The 15,596-nt window shown below is 48.4% G+C and overlaps 1 protein-coding gene across 1 annotated transcript in view; it reads left to right on the forward strand.

Moving 5' to 3' along the window:
• The first annotated feature begins 10,402 nt into the window (after positions 1–10,402).
• The window catches only part of WWC1 (WW and C2 domain containing 1), a 149,369-nt gene continuing 144,175 nt past the window's right edge, over positions 10,403–15,596 (forward strand). Inside the window, exon 1 of the mRNA XM_068534595.1 lies at positions 10,403–10,521. Coding sequence (XP_068390696.1) covers positions 10,403–10,521 — 119 coding nt within the window. The remainder of the gene's footprint in view (positions 10,522–15,596) is intronic.

The following is a 15,596-nucleotide window of genomic DNA, read 5'->3' on the forward strand; positions in this document are numbered from 1 at the left end:
TTAGGTCCGGCATGTGCAACTAAAGATCTTGCATGCCGCAACTAAGACCCAGCGCAGCCAAACAAATAAATATTAAAAAACAAAAAAACATCCTGCTCTCACAGGGTTTATGGTCTAGTTGGGGAAGGGAAAAACAACAATGAGAGAGAGAGAAAGAGAGAGAAATAGGGAAATCAAATGATGGGGCTGGATTCCTAAAGGGTATAATAGATGGAGGGACATGTAACTCAACCTTGGACGGTGGAGAAGAGGTCCCATCTAAGCTACAAGCTGAAGAAGGAGAATTCGCCAGCTGAAGACAGAAGAGGGGTATCCTTGACAGGAGAAATAGGCTGTGTGAATGCCCAGAGGTGAGAAGAGGTGACCCAGGGCAAGTCACATACACAAGCTCAGTTGTGTGGTATGAGGGGAGAAGGCAAGAAATTGAGGCTCTGGGGGTGGGGGGGGGGACACGAGGGCCCCTGTAAACTGGGCCTTACAATACATGGTAAGGTGCTGGACTTTATCTTAAGACAAGTGAAGCGCTATTGAGGGCCGGAACACGCCCAGATGTCCTGGCCCACTGTCTAGAATGATGGGGCAAGGGGGCAGAGGAAACGCAGTTGGGAAGCTGATAATGCAGGTGAGGAGTGGCTGCAGCTAAGACAGTGGAAGTGGAGATAGAGAGAGGGGAACAGACAGATTTTGTATTTTTTCAAACTATTTTTTAAAATGGAAGTATAGTTAATTTACAATGGTGCGCTAGTTTCAAGTGTACAGCAAAGTGATTCAGTTATACATACATATATTCGTTTTCAGATTCCTTTCCATTATAGGTTATTACAAAATACTGAATATAGTTCCCTGTATATACAATAGGTCCTTGTTGATTGTCTTTTTCTTAATCTTTCTTGTCTTTTTTTTAAATTTTACTGGAGTATAGTTGATTTACAATATTGTGTTAGTTTCAGGTGTACAGTAAAGTGATTCAGTCATACATATACATATATTCATTTTTTTAGATTCTTTTCCCATATAGGTTATCACAGAGATTATCTATGTTATATATAGAAGTGTGTATACGTTAATCCCATACTCCTAATTTATCCCTCCCCCCCACCCCTGCTATCCCCTTTGGTAACCATAAGTTCGTTTTCTATGTCTGTGAGTCTATTTCTGTCCTGTAAATAAGTTCATTTGTATCATTTTTTTAGATTCCACATATAAGTGTTGTGACATTTGTCTTTCTCTGTCTGACTTACTTCACTTAGTATGATAATCTCTATTACAGACATAGAAAACAAATTTATGGTTACCAAGGAGTAAGGGGGGGGAATAAATTGGGAGATTGGGATTGACATATACACATTACTATATATAAAATAGATAACTAATAAGCACCTACTGTATATATAGCACAGGGAACTCTATTCAGTACTCTGTAATGGCCAATATGGGAAAAGAATCTAAAAAAGAGTGGGTATATGTACACGTATAACTGATTTACTTTGCTGTACACCTGAAACTAGCACAACATTGTAAATTAACTATACTCCAATAAAATTTTTTTTAAAATATGATCATCTCTAGGTCCATCCATGTTGCTGCGAATAGCATTATTTCATTCTTTTTATGGCTAAGTAATAGTCCATTGTCTATATGTACCATATCTTCTTTATCCATTCCTCTGTCAATGGACACTTAGGTTGTTTCCATGTCTTGGTTATTATAGATAGTACTGCTATGAACATTGGGGTGCATATATCTTTTCAAATTAGAGTTTTCTCCAGATATATGCCCTGGAGTAGGATTGCTGGAGCATATGGTAGTTCTATTTTTAGTTTTTTAAGGAACCTCCACACTGTTTTCCATAGTCGCTGCACCAATTTACATATCCACCAACAGTGTAGGAGGGTTCCCTTTTCTCTACACCTTCTCCAGCATTTATTATTTGTAGAGTTTTTAATGATGGCCATCCTGACTGGTGTGAGGTGATAACAGACACATATTTTGGAGATAGGATCCAAGGCTTTTGTAGACAGAATGTACACAGGGAGTAAAGAAAAGTGAGAATCTAGGATGAGACCCAAGTCTCTGTAATTAAAATATTTTAAAACAGGGATGGGCAAATTAAAACCTGAGGGCCAGTGGCCTGTTTTGGAAATAAAGTTTTACTGGCATACGGCCACACCATTTGTTTACAGATTGTCCAGGGCTGCTTTTAGCTACAACCGAGGAGGTGTGTCGTTTTGACAGAGACTGACCATATGGCCTGCAAAGCCAAAGTATTTATTGCCTGGTTCTTTACAGAAAAAGCTTCCCATCCCCTGCTTTAGAAACATTGTATTCCAGAGATGCCTCAGGAAGAAAAAAGATATTTTAGTCAAATAAGTTTGGGCAATTCTGTATTCTATATTGTTTTCTTGGCTACTCACCACAGATGTAGGTACACTGAGAGCTCTGAGAAGTCCCACAGTAAAGAAATCTCTTTACTTTATTAAAGCCAACATTTCCCAGATGTATTTGCTCTCAGGCTATTTTTCAGTTTGACCCTGAGGAGTGTACCTGTGGACACTTGCTTTAGAAAGATGAGGAGGTATACTGGAGGGGTAAAGATTAGTGAGAGTACCAGTCATGAAATTGGTTAAGACACCCATTAAAATGACAACAATCAGACAAAAGGATCTGGTCTAGGGCTCAGGTCAAACAAAAAGGAAGAGATATAAGGGAGGCTGTGAAGGCAGAATCCTCAGTTTAATATTAGATAACTTTAAGGAACATGAATGGAGATAGGAAGGCAGAGAGTGCAGGAGGAAAAGGAGGAGAAGAGGCTGGCTTGAGGAAAAGTGAATTCCAGCTTAGACACACTGAGTTTTGTTGGCTCAGAGTAAGCAATGAACTTTCGCTTCCAGGAAGATGGAGTAGGCATACTTCTTCCTCTTCCTCCCACTAAGTAAAACAAGAACTTTGGACATTGTATATGAAACAAATATAAGAAGACTCTGAAAGTGCAGAAAGGAAGGCAGATGGCTAGGGACCTCAGGATCTGATGAATGGCATAGTGATGAGTTCTCTGGGTTTTCTTTTTGCCTCACATATCCCAGACTGAGTGCTGGAGAAACCCACAAACGCCAATGGTCCCAACAAAAAAAAGTTCAGCAAAAGCCTGCTCTCTCTAGCCAAGACCTAGCAAAGGGGTAGACTAGCAAACAAAAACTTTTAGACAATAACCACCCTACTCTAGCTAAATACCATGGAAAAAAAACTGTGGCCACACTTTCACCTACACAGGCAAAGGCCAAGTAGGGACCCTAAACTTCCACCCTCAAGAGACTGTGATGAGGGACTTCCCTGGTGGTCCAATGGTTAAGACTCCATGCTTCCACTGCAGGGGGGCACAGGTTCGATCCCTGGTTGGAGAACTAAGATCCCACATGCCGTGCGGTGAGGCCAAAAAATTAAAAAGAAAAAAAAAAAAAAAGAGGCTGTGATGTGGTGCCCCAACACTCCCCTGGGATGGTGTCAGAGAAGGCCAGTGAGCAGTGTGGACTGCTTCCCCCGCCCCAACCAGGTGTCAACAAGGCCAAGTGGGTACTTGGACTTTCACTTCCACCTGGCAATAATGAGGTATGCCCCCCACCCCATTCCCCTGCTGGAATGGTATCAGAGCAAACCAGCTAAAACTGGTTTACATAAGATCCAGGGTTTCAGAACATATAAAAATGTCCTGGTTTCAGTCAAAAATCATTCATCATACCAAGAACCAGGAAGATCTCAAACCGAGTGAAAAAAGATAGTCAATAGATGCCTTCTCAACAACAAAAAAAGAGATTTAGAATTATCTAACAAAGATTTTAGAGGAGCCATGATAAAAATGCTTCAATGAGCATTTATCAGCACACTTGACAAAAATGGAGAAACAGAAAGCCTCAGCGTGGAAACAGAAAATCTTAGCAAAGAAATCAATGACATAAAGGAGAACCAAATGGAAACATCTGAACTAAAAACAAAACATAACAACTGAAATGAAAAGCTCAGTGGATGGGTTCAAGAGCAGAATGGAAGGGACAGAGGAAAGAACTGTGAGCTAGAAGATAGAACAATAGAAATGAGCTAATCTGAACAACAGAGAGAACACAGGCTGAAAAAATTAAAAAATTAACAAGAGCCCCAGGGACCTGAAGGACTGTAAAGATGAGAGTCCCAGGAGGAGAGGAGAAAGAGGGTAGACTGAAAAAGGACTCAGAAATAATGGCTGAAAACTTCCCAACTTTGACAGGAATCATCAGACAACAGATTTAAGAAGCTAAGTAAATGCCAAAGAAGATAAACCCCCTCAAATCCACATCGAGACACATAACACCTTCTGAAAACTAAAGATAGAGTAAGTAAAGTATCCAAACTTTACTAGGCTGTCTTGGACATTTAGAGGCTTCTGCAGCTGAGGAACAGGGGCTGGGGAGCAGGGACTCTGTTTAGCCCAGATCAGGGTGACAGTGCAGGAAGCCATGTGATTCGGGTCAGAGAACCTTGCAAGATTTTAGGGCACCACCGCTTAGCTTGGATCCCTCCATAAAAACAACCTCCTACGGTTTACAGTGGAATGGAAACAGGGTTCTTTTGATGTGTTGAACACACCAAATCTTTGGGTCCTTTCTACCTGCTGTTCCCTTAGCCTAGAATGCCCGTTCTTTGCCTGTTCACATTGCTGGCTACTTCAGGTTTCTGCTTAAATGTCAGTTTCTCAGAAGGGCCTTCTCCTCTGGACCAGTCCCCACCCTAAGATATTTTGTCATAGCATGCTGTTTTCTTCTTGTTATCAATCCCAACATGCAAATATTTATTTATTTGTTGACTTGTATATCTCCCCTACTAAACTGTCCTTGCCCTGAGACCAGAAACAACCCTGTGTCCCGAGGGCTTGACCCATTGTCTGGTACAGTTGACAGACAAGAGTCTTGTTGAATAAATGAGTAAAGAGCTAAGGAGGTAAGGGACCACCTTTAAAAGAACCCCTGTGTTTCAGGGGCTGAGCTAGCACTTTACGTACATCACCTCGTTTAGTTGTCACAAGTTGACAGTGAGGTGGGTATTGTCCTCTCATTTCACAGATGAGAAAACTGAGGCTCACAAGGTACTGTCTCATACCCAAAGTCACACAGCAACCATGATGGAGAGCCCAATTTCACACACGGACTTTTTTTTTCTGCCCGTGTATTTTCCACTACTCTACCCAGCCCCCATGTTAAAGCAAGTTATCTGGGTTTAAGCCCCAAACCTACACCCTTCTTGATAGCATCTTATAAAACTCACTCAGTTTGCTCATCTAAAATTCTGAGAATGAGGCATCAAACCATGAGCAGAGGACAGGTAAAGAGTATTTCATTCCACCAGTCTCTAAGCAGTTGGGTTGGAGTTTAATTTAAGTGCCTGGGTACCATGGAGATGCAAGCTCTATAAGTACCCAAGAGAGGCTTCTTTCAGCCAGCCCACTGACTACTGTGCTTGCACCCCCTCCCCTGCTTCCCACCAGGGCTCCTCTTTTGCGGTTGGGGTAGATGTGGAGGAAAGCAGTGCTTTGCAGGAACTCCCTCCCTCTGTTCACACCCTTTCTTTCTCCTCCACACCCCGACTCTCGAAACTGAGAGTCTTTACCTCGTCCTTCAGTGCATAATTCATTTCCTCGTTGGTGAAAGACACAACAGCTCCCAGCCCCCAGTACACAGAGGCCTCTTGGATGGGAGAGTGGAAACCTCTCCTGCCAGTCCCAGGATAACCACCTGTCCCGAAGAAATCCAGTTCGGTTAATGAATGGACCAGCAAGAAAAAGGCGGCATAGGGAGAAAAGTGCCCCTCCTTCCACAGAGACAGCTCAGTCTGTTAAATCCCCTGCTATCTAAACCCCAGGTGGGTCTTGTGGACAGCATTGGTGGAGGTTGAGAACCAGGTTGGTCTATCTTCAGCTTGGAAGTCAGAACCCACACCTCAACTCTGCCCTTTCATTGTAAACTCAGCCTTGGCCTCAGCATGCCCTCTCCCACCTGCAACCACTCCAACAGATATGCATTCTGACTGAAAGCAGGAGTTCAAGACTAGTAGTCTCCTGGCTGCTCCTCCACCCGCTTCCAACCAGACTGTTTATAACCTGAAGTTCCTTCTTCATTGGCATTCTAGATCCTACACTGCCATGAATTCAGAAGCAAAAAACCAGTTGGGAGGAGCTGAGTTGGACTCTTGGCTCTGTTATTTACCATGTCACTATAGGAAAGTCACTTCGCCTCTTGAGTCTCAGTTTACACATCTGTAAAATGGGACTAATGAGAACCAGGGCAATGAGTCATTATTCATAGAAACTCCATCGATTTGTAAAATGAGTTGACTGTGCTAGACTTATTTTGATGTATTTTCAAGCTCTGTATTAAACACTGAGGACCCAGAGGTAAATAAGAAACCACCTCTTCTGTCTCAGCTCTCATATCACCAAGGTTTTCTGCACCCTAATTTTCCCTGGCTTAGGACATGGTTTCCCACCATTGAAAGAAAATAGTTCACGGGGGTTTCCCTGGTGGCGCAGGGGTTAAGAATCCGCCTGCCAATGCAGGGGACACGGATTCGAGCCCTGATCCGGGAAGATCCCACATGCCCTGGAGCAACTAAGCCCGTGCGCCACAAGTACTGAGCCCACGTGCCACAACTACTGAAGCCCGTGCGCCTAGAGCCCGTGCTCCTCAACAAGAGAAGCCACCGCAATGAGAAGCCCGCACACTGCAAGGAAGAGTAGCCCCCGCTCGTCGCAACTAGAGAAAGTCTGTGCACAGCAACGAAGACCCAACGCAGCCAAAATAAATAAATTAAATAAAATAAATAAATTTATCAAAAAAAAAAGAAAATAGTTCACGGGCCGAATTATGAACCACACATAATGCACAACTAAAGAAAGGGGACATTATCGGCTCAGTCACATAAACGTAACTGCATCCTCCAGGATGCGTGGGAGGCAAAGCATGATATAGGGAGGAACAGTCATGGAGTCGGAAGAAAAATCTCCGCAGAGGTTTCCACAGCCTCCATTTCCTTGAAGAATGTCAATGCTAACAGGAAAGTACTGCTGGCATATCTGTTCTTTTTTTTTTTTTTAAAGCTAATTTCTCCTCCTTACCATCTTCATGAAATATGTTACCCTGCCTCTCTGATTCTCTGAGACACGTGTGTGTTCTCCTTTGCTGCTGCGGTGGGGGAAAGGATTTCAGTGGGTGTCTTTTAAAAAACAAGACAACCTGTTTTCAGGCTCAGGTGGGCGACCCGGTTGTGAAAGCAAACGAAGAAAGGCTTGTCCTGTGGTTACTTCTGCTCGGCCCCTACTCAGCTCCAGAGCAGCCAGATGCAGCCCCAGGAGGAAGGCCGGGAGAGGCTGGGCTTCTTGTCAGATTCCTGCAGTTCATTCACCTGTAGAATAATGTCCAATTTGCCCTATCACATGGCTGAGCCGGTTTTACCTTTAATCCCTTTCACGTTGGTCCTCAGCCTCGAAGAATGCCTAGGGATGATTCACCCACCATCACATGGGGCAGGCAGTCATCTCTTTCATTACCTCACCCTGCTTGCAGCTTTTGGGAGATAACCCAGGATTCTTCTGCCATGGGGAGGTGGGGGGGGGTGGAGGTAAGGTGAACAGAGTAAGGCTTTAAGGAGTTGACTCCTGCTCTGGTCTCAATTTCCTGCTTCCCAGTCCAGGTCTAAAGATGTGCAGGAACAAGTCATGTGGAAATGCCAGGGCTTGGGCACCTGGGCTAAAAAGAAAGTTGGATTTGGTGGTCTAAAAGGGGTTTTCCCTTCACAACCAACATCAGCCAGTGGGAAGGCATGGTTGCAAAACAAGACAAAAAAATGAAAGCAGCAATTAGGAAGATTGTCACAAACAACCACACACAATTTTCAGGCAGGGAAAGGACATGGGCTTGTGTTTGGAACAGAAAATACTTCATCAGTTTCACAGGGGTGTACATGGTGCTCCAAATGTACCACAAGGAGGCCCCTGAGATGACAGCTTACTATGGAGTGCCAAGCCCTCTACACTTCTCGTCTGTAGCCCTTACAACAAGCCCTACAGAGTCTATATTATTATGGTGACTTTCAGACCTAAGACTGGGACTTCAGTTAAGCAAGTTACTCAAGGTTACAGCTAGAAAATAGGGAGGGTTTAAGACCCACACAGACTGGTTCCAGAGCTTTTGCTTCTCAGCCAAATAATTACGAAGCAAGCATCAAAAGGGACAAGCATTCATAAGCATCTATGATATTCCAGATCCAGACCATGCATAGGTCCAGGAGTTGCAGAGTAACTAAAAAAAAAGAAAGAAAGAATAGGTTAATGGTGGAGAGCACGAGTACTGAAGTCAAGCCTAGGTTCACTTATTAGCTCTGTATCCCTGGTCAACAATATAGCATCTTGGAGCCTCAGTTTTCTCAACAGTGAAATGGGTATAATAAGTAGTATTCCTTATTCCAGAGTGGTGTTGTGACACTTACATGAGATCCTGCGTGTGAAGCACCTAGCACCATGTTGACTTTAATTTTGAGCTATTGCCCTCATCACTAATGCGAGGATTTTATACATAGTGAAGTTGAGGCCCAAGCAGAGGTAGTGTAGAGGGCTATGGGAATCTCCCCATAAAAGGAGGGGGAACTCCTACTTCTAGGTATTCTGAGGCCAGTCTGAGGCCCACATTTCTGGACTTTTGTGCATGGCATCTACGGAATGAGGGAGGGAGGGTAAGGCCAAATACTGAGCCCATGAGTCTGGCCTTAAGAAGTAACTGGCTTTGCAGAAGGCATTTGGAGGTGAGGAGCTGCCGTGGTGGGCCTTCTCTATCAAAAGAAGATGAGACCACAAACATGGGATTCTCCCCTTTGCTCAGCACACCCTGGCCCATACAACACAGAATGCTGGCTCCTCTGGGAGACTGTGGGGCTCAGACAAAAGGATACACCACACTGGGCTTCATTCCTGCAGTCCAGCTCCCCCCTATATATCCAGGGCAAAAAAAGGTTAAAGACACAGTCAGAAGCCATAGACAGCCAGTTGATCCTTAACTCAACTGTAATTAAGTAATTACAAATTTTTAATTTCTCAAGCAATATTGATTTTAAAAATTTCTTCTCATTTTTTTTCAACATGGAATTTTGCTTTGCTTGCTTTCTTCTTTTTCGTAACCCCCTTCCCCCAAAGCTATAACATATCAAATAGTATCACAGATGAGAATGCAGGTGAAGCTGCCTGGGACAGGTTAAGTATTCAATTTAATGAACAACAACAATGTCATTACTATTACTTTTACAGAGTGCTTCCCTGACACCCCCTGGAAGTCCTCCGGGGGCGAGGCGGGTGGGTTGGGTTGATAGCACTCCTAATTTTACGGTCCCGGGGAAAAGCCAGCTACATTTGCAAATACGAGGGGTGGGGGGATGGGTGAAACAACGTGAGGAGAAGAATAGAATAAGAGGGAGACAGATGGTGTGTGTTGGGGGAAGGGATCAGAGATCCTGGAAAACTTATGTTCCCCGATTTGCAAGAATGTTTCCATTTAACCACTTCTTGCCTGACTCCTGATTCTACACGAGAGAAACGAGGAGTTGTAAGATTTGGTGCCACCTGTGCAAGAGCCTAAACACTCGGGGTGGAGAGAGCCAGGAGCGTTGGGAAGCAGAGGGAGAGCGGGTCGTGCTTTAGCCTCCTGGGGCGCCAGTCTGGGTCAGGGACCCAGGTAAGGGGCGGGCTTCCATTCCTCCGGCAGGAGCAGCCGGCGGTTGGGACTGTCCCACGAGGGGGCGCGTCTCGGGCCCTAGGACCCGCCCTCGCTGCGCTGGGCGCGGGGAGGGGACGCGGGAACCCTGGCGCCCGGTGCTCCGCCTCCCGTTTCCGGGGCAGCGCGGTTACCTGCACCGCCCGAGCCGCACCTGGCGGAGGCAGAAGTCGCAAGCCGAGCGGTCGCTGAACGGCGGAGCTGAGAGGAGGGACAGCACCCGGCTGGGGGGAAGAAGAGGCGGCGGCGGGCGGCGGCGTGGAGGCTGCAGGGCGCCGCGCGCCGCGGAGGAGGGCAGGCGGCAGCTGCGCTCGGCTCGCTCTGCCCCGCCGGCGGGGCGCGCACCCGGGCCCGCACCGCGCCGCTGCGGACGCACATGGCAGCGTGAGAGGCCGGCGGCGGGAGGAGCGGGCGGCGCCGGGCCGGGGCCGCAGGGCCGCATGGACAGCGCCGCCACCCCGGCCGGCCCTCACTAGGGCCCCCAGTCCGCGGGCGCCACTCCCCCGATCATGGTGCCTCGGCGGCCGCTCGAGCCGAAAAGAGCCGGCCGGAGCCGCTGAGCCGGGGATCCCCGCGGCGGCCGGGAGCTGCATGGGGGAGCGCGGGCCGCGCTCGGGAAGATGCCCCGGCCGGAGCTGCCCCTGCCGGACGGCTGGGAGGAGGCGCACGACTTCGACGGCAAGGTCTACTACATAGACCACACGAGCCGCACCACCAGCTGGATCGACCCGCGGGACAGGTAGGACCCCGAGAGGACCCCTCCTGCCCCACGGGCCACCAGCCGGGATTGTGCAGGGGATGCCGAGGAGCTCGGCGAGCCTCTTCGCTTTCCCGCATCCCACACGCTCCACCTTCATCCCCTTCTAGACCGCCGCTCCCGCCCGGGTGGGCTGCCGGGAGGAGGGGACGGCCAGTGAGTTGGCCCAGGCTGCCGCCACCGCCTTCCTCTGATGAGGACTCAGGCCCCAGCCGGCACCTGCCCGGAGTTTTGACCTTAAGCTCTAGCCCCGCCCCCCGCCCCCCGCTTCCCCTTAGTTGGGTCGGGCGGGGGCTGGGGGAGCAACCTAGCCGAGTGATGCTGGGGCTTCCCGGGAAGGCTTTCCCCAGCACGGGGTGGGGGAGGAGGGGGGATGGGGAAGCAGCTGGTTTGGAGCGGGTGGCAGGCACCCAGGACTCAGTGGGAGACCGCTGGAGGAAGGACACTGCGTGCGTGCAGGGGAAGGCAGCCTGGAGTGTGGTTTTTGACAGGTGTCTCCGCGGCTCTGAGAGGAGCACGGGAGCAGTCTGGGGGCCTGGAGGCCGAGAGAGGGAAGGAAAGGAAGGAGCGGGGGAGGTCTGATCGGGGAGACCGGTTCTCCAGGAATCTCACGGCAACTTGGAAGCTGTTAGGATGTAGATGGAGGTGAGAGGCCTCCGCAAAGCCCTGCCCATCCCTCTTTCTCCTCCTTCCCTCCCTCTGGGGACCGCGGCTCCTCAGCCCTGCACCAGCGCGTCCTGACCTTGGTGGGCACCAGGCCGGCTGGAGCACCGGATTTGTTTTTGCTGAGGCAGGTGGAGTGTGAGATGGCTGGTGTGGCTCTTAGCTTCCAGACTTTCTCCTGGTTTTGACTGCTTGGCATTTCTTTGCACACACGCACCCCCTCCCCATGAATATCCTGGGGGGAGGGGAGGACCACCCTCTGGGACCGCTTTGTTGTGCTTTGCTGTCACCTCTGTGGTCAAAGTGCCTCAGGAATGTGGAATTTTCACCTGGTCGCTGTGACCTTGGGTGTCAGGTGCCTGTAAAGCAATGGAGGTGAATTGTTTGGACCCTTCATCCTGTGGGGTTGGGATGGAGGTTCCAGAAGTCCAGGATGGGGTGTGTAGTGAGGTGAAGGTTGAGAAAAAGCAGAAAGAAAATGTGAACTGAGATTCCTCGTGGTTTCTGTGAGCACTTTGGTTCATTCATTCAACATTTACTAGGTGCCTCCTCTGTGTTCAGTACCATGCTGAATGTCTCATCAATTTAATCCGGAAGAGAAATTTTTAACGCTGGAGAGCGTCCCGTGAGCAAGCTGCTTTTACCTCTGAGCCTCAGTTTCCCTATTTGTCAGGCAAATGATTTGCTTGGAAGGGAAGTAGTAATAGTGGAACTCTTTTTTTTTAAATTTATTTATTTAATTTATTTTATTTTTGGCTGCGTTGGGTATTTGTTGCTGCGCTCGGGCTTTCTCTAGTTGGCGCGAGCGGGGGCTACTCTTCTTTGCGGTGCGTGTGGGCTTCTCATCGCAGTGGCTTCTCTTGTTGCGGAGCACGGGCTCTAGGCGCGCGGGCTTCAGTAGTTGTGGTGCGTGGGCTCAGTACTTGTGGCTCGTGGGCTCTAGAGCGCAGGCTCAGTAGTTGTGGCGCACAGGCTTAGTTGCTCCGTGGCATGTAGGATCTTCTCTGACCAGGGCTCGAACCCGTGTCCCCTGCATTGGCAGGCAGATTCTTAACCATTGCACCACCAGGGAAGCCCAACAGTGGAACTCTTCAAAGTTGGAAGGGACATAGAAGATCAAGGCCCAACTCCCACTTTCAAACGTGAGACAAACTTTGAGGCCTGGAGGTGCGATTTGCTTGTGTTTTGATCTTTCCACCCCTCTGCCTTATGCCGAGTCCTTTACTGGCTCTGAAGTTCTAACCTCCACACTTGTGGTCCTACTCACTTTCCTTCCCCATGCCCCCCTCAGGGTCAGTTGCCCCAGGGACTCTGTTGCTGTGTTGGTGAACTGGACAGTCCCTTGTCCTCTCCTAATACAGGCACAAGTTCGAGTTTCTGTGTCCTCCCGTATTTTAGGTCCCAGCAGCTACCGAGTTCAGTGTGCTGTTAGCAGTTGAATGTCGAGGACACTGCTAACTCGTCCCAGGTCATGCATCTAGAAACTTCTCTGGGGTGCTGAGAGGATAACACAGCTGTAGAAGGCTTCTTAAACAACGGTCATTTTTTACCCTTGGAAGAGGGCAAGCAGTATAGGTTCTGTGGGATACTGACTTGACTAGAACATAATTTCCCAAATTTTAGTATTATGTGGACCACCTTTTTTGCTATATCCACCTGTTTTATTGCTTACTTAATATGTGACTTTAAATCAACCCCATTTGAATTTTTTTTAGGCACTTTCATAAAGGGGAAACTAGTAACATCTATTGCCCCCAATACTAGGGAACCTTTAAAAATACAGTGGAGGGGAAAAACAACAGTGCCATTATATTTGAGTTCACTCCTGGGGCCTGTCCACGGCTCCAGCAACAGGGCTGTGCAGCCTGTGTTTTTAGGCAGATTGGCAGGCATTAAAAACATATTGGCACTTCATAGAGCTGCTCACTCTCTCCGCCTTGTAAGCCACTGGTTTGAATGCTGCATCTTTGTATTGATATCTCCTGGTCATCCCACCTGCACTGGCCCAGGGTGGGGCCCCTGAGCTTGGGGCGCTGAGGGGTTCTGAGCTCACTGCGTGGTGAGCCAAATTTGAAAGTTTGGGGAAAGAGCTGAGCAGAGGGTATCGACTTCTGACTCCCTGGTATTCCCTCCTGCACACCCCAGAAGGGGGTTTTGCCTTCTCGTCCTACCTGTGTGGCCTCAGGCAAATCGCTTGACCTCTCTGAGGTGCAAGTGCTCCTTCGGTGAGAGAAGAAGGTTGATGAGGTGGTCTCTAAGCCCCCTGCCAGTTCTCAGATAGGATTTCGCTGATTCGGGTTTGGCCTCGCCTTATCCCTCCTGACTCCGTGGCAGAATTGGGAGTGGGGGGGCGGTAGGCAGGAGGGTGAGGGGGCTGAAAGGAGGAGGAGAAAATTTAACAAGGCTGAAAAGCGCCAGGCTTCTTTGGGGTGGTGAGGTTAGGGGAGAGAAATTCTGCCAAGGCAGTTACATCTCTGCAGCTGGTTAATGCTATGAAACAAAATATCACATAAAAAAATTAAAAAACAAAAAAGATTCTGCTCCTTGAGTGTGTGTGTGTGTGTGTGTGTGTGTGTGTGCGCGCATGCACGCGTGCCCATTTGTCTTGGTTTTTTTCCTTATCTGAAGCAAGAAGATACACCTGTCCATTCCCCTGAATTTAAAAGAAGTAAGTCAAATGGTCCTTCAGTCAGAAAAGTGATTTCTTAGCCGCAGAGAACAGAATAGCGTCTCGGGTTACCAAGCCTGAAGAATGTCCTGGCACATTCCTCTCTCTGGGCCTGAGCTGTTTTGTGTGCTGTCCGGCTTGGAGGCTGCTGGGGGTAGGGAATCCAGTTTTCAGCTTCCCCTTTCACCAGGGGGTTGGAAGAGCTGCGGGCAGCCTTGCCAACTCTCTCCCCTTCTCACCCAGGGGAAGACTGGGAGGCCGAAATTCCTGAGGACGGTTGTCCCAACAACCGGAGAGGGGCCAGTGGGCAGCTCGGGCCCTGCCTACTGGGCCAAAGCTCCAACGGCACCACGGGCTCCTCCTGAGGCAAGGCTGGTCTGAGAAGGTGACAGGTCTGTGGGGAATCAGGTGCTGCAGATCGGGCCGCGAAGCAGCGTGCCTTTAGCAGAGTAACCCCGGGTGCTTCTGGGAGCTTCCAGCAAAGAGCCAGCATTCCGGGTATATTTAGCTTAGAGGTATGCAACAACAAACACACTGATTGTTCTCCGGAGGAAGAATGGATTGTTGGAACTGGCCCTGCCGGGGAAGGTTCCTGAAGCCTAATTCCTGCTCATTGGGGGGTTTGTCTTCTGACCTTCTAGGAACCACCTGGGAGCTCTGTGGGCACAGTTTCTGGGGCTGTGTGATCAGTGCTAGAGATCCACGTGTCTGGGAGGCCATGTTGAGAGAACCCAGCAACTTCTCTCATGATTTGAGGGGGAATTTTTGCCAACGCTGTTATTTCAGGAATGATTCATAGTGTACGACGTTGGGTCTACAGCAGGCAAAAGATCTTAATCTCCTTCTGGTCACAGACCCTTATAAGAATCTGACAAAGGTTAAGGGTGTTTCCTGAAGAAAAGCATGAACACGGCTTTTGGCACATAATTTCAGGGAGTTTGTAGACCCCGGGTTCATAACCCCTGCCAGAGATTAACTTAAAAACTGTTCATCACTACCTGTAGGCCCTCCTGTTTAGCTAGGTAGGACATAATGATTGAGCATTTACTATATTCAGGTAGTCTGCTGACAGAACTTTACATGGATAACTTCTTTTAATCCCCCTAACAACCCTGGGAATAGGTTATCTGCCTGAGAAACCCGAGGCTCAGGGGGGCTAAGTTTGGGGAAAGCCACTCAGCTTCTGAGGAGCTGAGATGGGAATGCCAGGCATGCCGACTCCAGAACCCAAATTTCTAACCACTCAGCTGCCTGGAATCCGTTGCTGAATTAAGATCTCTGCTCCACTGCCTAAGGAATTTGGCCTTGGGGAATGGAGCCAGGACAGGCATGATTTCAGTTAACCTGCTGCCATTCTGGTGTGGCCAGGCCATGGTTATCCAGCGAGTGGTGTAGAAAATGGAAAGAGGTTGAGTCTTTGAATCCTGGCATCTTGGATCGGCTGCTTGCTGCCTGAGTGACCTTGGCAAGTTACATATTCTCTCTGAGCCTTGATTTTGTCTTCTTTAGGATGGGGTGATGCGCATAAGCTGTCAAGGGCCATTATGAGCATGAAATAAGTTAAATCACGTAGGGCAGCTAGCACAGAACCTAACATACAGGAGACACTTGGGAATGCCAAACCTTTTGACTTTTACTAGGAAGTACTTAGGAAATACTTAAGTCAAATGGAGACTGAGTCTCCATCCAGCTCTGTAGCAGTTTGCAGCTGGAATGGACCTTTCTG

This window comes from Eschrichtius robustus, chromosome 2 (genome assembly GCF_028021215.1).
Source record: "Eschrichtius robustus isolate mEscRob2 chromosome 2, mEscRob2.pri, whole genome shotgun sequence".
Classification (NCBI taxonomy): Eukaryota; Metazoa; Chordata; class Mammalia; order Artiodactyla; family Eschrichtiidae; genus Eschrichtius; species Eschrichtius robustus.